Source organism: Ictidomys tridecemlineatus, chromosome 4 (genome assembly GCF_052094955.1).
Source record: "Ictidomys tridecemlineatus isolate mIctTri1 chromosome 4, mIctTri1.hap1, whole genome shotgun sequence".
In the NCBI taxonomy this organism is placed as follows: Eukaryota; Metazoa; Chordata; class Mammalia; order Rodentia; family Sciuridae; genus Ictidomys; species Ictidomys tridecemlineatus.
In genome coordinates, this window is record NC_135480.1 from 57,420,372 (window position 1) to 57,425,824 (window position 5,453).

Sequence of the window (5,453 nt, forward strand, 5' to 3'; positions counted from 1 at the left end):
CATGGCCTTTTCACAATTGCATTATGAAGATGCGATAACAATAATAATATTTATAATAACAAGTTATTATCAAGGCCACTGATATCCACAGTTATATTTTTTTAAAAAAATAAATGTTTAAAGATGTAAGTTTAGTATTAACTTGGATTTATTTCTCTACTATAATATTTATTTTCTTGAGTTCTTATATTTTAGACAAAATAGACCCATAGATATTAATGAATCATTGAAAGGTCAAAAAGCTGTTGGATTTTTTTTTCTTTTTCTGCGTGTGTGTTTTGGAAGAAGTTATTGGATTTAAAGAGTAAGGAGTCAGGAACTTATTTCAGAACTAGTACTTACCTTTATTTTAAAATCCTGTCTCCAAGTTATGGGTCTCAGCCCAATTTTTCATCAACTGATTATCAAGGCATCCTACATTAGGAAAGCAGAGAGTCAGTTGCCCTTGTTACCACCCTTTCTTCAATAATCTCTGGAATCCTTGCTTGATCTCCTGGGTTTTCACCCCATAAACTATGGGGTTTAGGGCTGCAGGGATGACATGGTGAACGACATTGAGCAATATTGGCACATCAGGAGAGACCTTTCTCTTAGCCACATGTGTGAGGACAAAGACCAGAAGAATGGTGCTGAAGAAGAGGATGAGGATGAAGTGGGAACCACAAGTGCTGAGGGCTTTGACCACAGCACCCTCAGCTGCTGAGGGCCATTGCCAAGTAGAAATGACGCATCAAAATTTCCTTGCCAGCGTGCCCCATGTTGCTTAGAGGACATTTGATGGGACACTGCATGTATGCTTTAGTAAGGTGACCTTGCTCAAAGACCAGGGCAGATCGGGGTTTAGAGCTGATCAGGTTTGAGGAAGTTTCCCGCTCCTTGAGCTTAAGGCGTTCTCGGTTTTAGAGAAGTTTAGGGCGTTCCCGGTTTAAGACAATATGGGTTTTAGGGAAGTTGGAGGTTGAAGATTATTGCTGCTGGGATTAGGGTGTTCCTGTTGCTTGTTCCCTTTGAGTTCTTGTGAGATTCAAATGGGATTTGGAAATAAGCCTCGTGGAGTAGGTGAATTGTGTGGGCAGATTTGGGATTTCCCCTGAGCGTGTGTGGAGGCTGGTGTGAGTTCAGGAATAAAGAATTGCTGTTTGAATCTACAAAGCTGTGGTGGCTCGTGATTCTGTGCCAAGCTGAGACATTGGCACTCAGCCTTGAGTTTTAGCACAGCTTGCAGTATGAGGATGTAAGAGAGGAAAATGAGGATAAGGTCAGATCCCAGTAGCGTCCAGCCTCCAGCAAACTGGTAAAGGCAATTGAGGGTGACATCATCACAAGAGAGCCTGGAGACAGACATATTGGCACAGATACAGTTCTCAATGACATTTCTCCCACAGTAATAGAGTCGTGCTGAGAGAATGGGAATGGGCAGAGATATAAAGACATTCCTGGCCACCATAAAAATGACAGCCTTGACTACAAATTGGTCAGTGATGATGGATGGGTATTTCATCAATATCTAGTAAAATATATCTTATAAAAAGGAACTGAGAGCTCAAGATTCAGATTGGTAGGCAACTATGCTGTAGTGTTCTAATCCTAATCCCACTTTACACAGAAGGTTGGATACAGTTAATTTCCAGAACCCCTTTAGGCCTTGCAAATAATTCCAGGAAAATGTGCTTGCCCATCAATTTTATAAAGAAGGAGATATACTTCACCCATGATGTAACTAATCATTTTAAAAATGGAATCTTTTAAAAAAGGAATAGTTTGCAGTGGAGTCAGGGTGACAAGAAAGTTGTAATCATACTGTAGACCACAAACTGTGTGATATTGACACATTGATAGAGGCATATCTTTTTCAAGAGATTCAAATAGTACATTTGTCCACTTATGTATTTCTTTTTCCCCAAATGTCATTGCAATCCTGTCAGCTGGCTCATCTCATATTATTCTCATTTGGAAGACTTTTAGTGATACTGGCTGCTCTATGTGGAGGGAGGATGGACATTCCTTCCCTGGTCTCCCCATTTCACCTCTGTTTCCCCAAGCAAGTCTGACAGATGTGGCTCTCCAGCCTGATACATAGAAAATATTTAGAAAATCTTCCAAATCTTTTTCTATTAATATAATAGAGTATATTAGCAATGACTTTGGCAATTCCAAAATCAATTTTAAACAAATTGTTTCATTTGTGACTCACAATGCTCTGAAGTAGGTAGGGTAAGTTGACTAGTTTAACCGGCTGTCTTTCACTGTGCAAGTTCAGATTCAGTGATATTATGCCTTTTCTATGGTTTAACTGATAGCATTCAAATGTGTAAGAAATAGAAGTGCAAGTCAAATGGAAGGACTGGCAATTCAGCCATATTTGTGAAGAAGCCTAGGGGAAGAAATATGTGTTTTTTTGTCCCTTAATTATTTTTAGCCAAGCATGGCATTTCTGAGGGTTATATAAGAAATATAAGATTCTTTTGTCTCTCATTCATTTACTTCTTTCTCTGAACATTTCTGCATGTTCTTCACTCTTAAGTCATCTAAAAAGCTCTGAATGATTTACTCAGCCCTAGTAGCAAAGCACTTGTCCTTTGGCCTCCCCTCCTCTTTTAATCTTGGTTTGCAATCTGGATTGGTAGGCAACCATGCTGTACTATTCTAACCCTAATCCCACTTTACATAGAAGGTTGGATAAAATTAATTTCCAGAACCCCTTTAGGCCTTGCCAATAATCCATGAAAATATGCTTGCCCATCAATATTATAAAAAATGAAATATACTTTACCCTTGATGTAACTAATCATTTGCGAGAGACCGAACTGGTGATGAGGACTAAGATCTTGTATTTTCTGTTTCCAACAAGGGACAGGATGAGGAAGCCAGGGAAACTGAAAGTCTAAAATCAAATCAAAGTCCTTGAAGCCCAAGCCCTTCCCTAGGCTGCATGACAGGCCCACAGCATGGCACCAGGGAAGCCTTGTTTTAAGAAGTGGATAGGTTGTTGGAGGGATCACCTAGTTGGATAAAACGCAGGCATGCAAGACATCTCTACACATGTAGTTCCAGATTCTATTGAGTGCAGATAGTGATTTGTAGCTCCTTGCTTTTCTGGGTACATTTTTTTTTATTTTGGCAGCAATATCTTTTACCAATTGATTAGGTTGTGCTGAAATTTGCTCAACTACTACTTTCTTATCACCATCCTGCTGTGATCTTTTCCCCCTGCCTCTGAAGTTACATAGATCAAATGTAATCTCTAGCCAATGATCAAAGATTTTTAGAGGCAGATTTTGTCTTTTAACCCCTAAATTTCTATATTTGTAGCTGAAATCTCCAAACTTTCTTTATTGAGTTCCAGACAATGCACTTCCTAGTTCTTCTATCTGCTATTAATCTCCTTAGGACAGACTCCAGCTTTTATATTTTGGTGCTACAATGTGCCCAGAGGAGGAGAAGCAGAGAAGGTCCCAGAGCACAGACCCCCACTGCCGCGGTCTGGCTGGGCACAATACAGGAGCCACTTGACAAAAGAAATGAACTTTATTTTTAAAACATACGTGCCAAACCACACAGCTCTTCTGGAAAACCTTCAGAACCCAACTACCACCACCGGCTTCCCACAAGCCTGTCAACCTCCCCCACTCCTCCTGCTCTTGAGGCCGATTGGCTGGGTCGCATGGGCGGAGCCAAAAAAAGTCCCCCAGTGAGCAGCTCCGTGGTTTGAAAGGGCGGGGAAACAACCCAATGAGCATCACCACAGAGGAGCCAATCAGTTGGCAGCTAGAAGTTTGCTGGGGCCACTGTAAGCCAATCATCAGCTGGCAGCTGGAAGTTTGCTGGCAGCTGGAAGTTTGCTGGGGCCCCTTCGGCTGTGGCTCTCAACATCTCTCTCTCTCTGTTTAAACAACAAGCATGTGGCTTAGGGACCGTGCCTGCCTTAGGTTGTCCAATACTACATATGGTCCTTATCCGTCATCGGATGAGCTAACCTCAAGGCGTCAGTCTCATGTCTTAGGTTGGTACCAATGCAATTGGATCTTACCCATCATTGACTACCGGTCCAGCAAACAACCATAATTGTACATAGGCCTTTGCACCGGTGGGGGGGGTGGTGAGGTTCTTTGCCTCACCTCTGTTGGCCCCCAAATTTTAGCTGAATGACCATGACAAGCAGAAGGGAGGAAGATATACCAAGCAAATTGACGGCTCCTTTTGGAAAAATTGTACCACTGATGACACCATCAGCAAAAATACCCCAACACTACCACAAGTCCCTGCACCAACAGATAGTTCACAATGCATACAAGTGAGTTCACAATGCATACAAGTGATACATAGTCCAGGCAAGTTCTGCAAGCAGTTAAGTGATGGCTCTTGCGGAAGCTGTAGATTGGTTTTATCTTTGTCTTCACTGGCACTGGGATGAAGATAGGAATTCTGGCAATAATGGCTAAATAAAAAATTATGTAACATTCCAGAAGGCACTAAAAGAAAACATTTTTCTTAACAATTTACATTATCTTGAACAGAATTATTAAATATAATGAAAAGGAAAGGTGAAAGTAAACAAACAGATCTGTTAACCTCCTTTTTTGTTCACACATTAAAACAATCCTCAACAGCTGTTTACCCAATTTAAATTAAACCATTTAAATCACGTGAATAAAAAAAAATTTGGATCCATTTTTCATGAGTGCTCATCATATATGATATATGGACATACGTACATACAAACATACAACACAAAACACAAGTGTGCACACATAATATAATACATACAACACATAATATAAGAGTAAAAGCCTTATAACTTTTTACAGGTGAAATCTCCATTGCAATGTTTAAAAACTCTATAGTCAAATAATAGAATTGATCAGCAAAACATTAACCTAGGTCTGTATGAGCTCAAAAGACAAAATAGAACTTCATGATGTGGGAAAGTGTAATAATAAAATAGATATTGAAAAAAGCATTCTGGTTCTGTCACAGATGTAAGAATAGCCAAACTGGAGTTTTGGATATCAGTTGTTATGGATTTGAGCCAAATCATCTTCTTTTTGGTCTGTAGAAATTGCTTTAGTTAATCTTTCTGGAATCCAAATCGGCTGCTGTTCTCCCTATGGAAACACACAAGGAGACCCTCAACTCCAGAAAATTACTGGGTCAGGACCTTTTCATTGTCCTGTTAGAATATCCTTCCAAAGTACTTTAGACTTATGTACATTTTTTGGACACATATACCTTTCCGCAGCACTAAGCCCTGATGAATCCAAATTTAAAAAGTTTAGAGTAAAGAGTGTTATTTCAAGTTTTTTTGGGGGGGATATATACCCCTTCCCAATTCCTTCTTTTTGCTTTAATAAGTACATTTTAATAGTTTGATGAGCTCTTTCAACTATGGAAACAGGGACAACATTGTCCCTGTGGATTGTATGGGATTCCTGTTATATGAGTAATGCCAAATG

The 5,453-nt window shown here is 39.8% G+C and overlaps 1 protein-coding gene across 1 annotated transcript; it reads right to left on the reverse strand.

The window, feature by feature from the left end:
* Window positions 1-448: 448 nt before the first annotated feature.
* On the reverse strand, window positions 449-1,501 carry LOC144376668 (olfactory receptor 56A3-like). Its single transcript, XM_078044922.1, has 2 exons — window positions 1,189-1,501; window positions 449-699 (listed from the first exon to the last, which is right to left on the reverse strand). Exons 1-2 carry the CDS (start codon window positions 1,499-1,501, stop codon window positions 449-451), a joined length of 564 nt encoding a protein of 187 aa, XP_077901048.1.
* Window positions 1,502-5,453: the final 3,952 nt, after the last annotated feature.

Coding starts and splice junctions, on each gene's coding strand:
- LOC144376668 (XM_078044922.1), bottom strand. CDS start 1,501: ATGAAATACCCATCCATCATCACTGACCAATTTGTAGTCAAGGCTGTC. Junction 700..1,188: donor ACTCAAGGCTGAGTGCCAAT/GTCTCAGCTTGG, acceptor AATGGCCCTCAG/CAGCTGAGGGTGCTGTGGTC.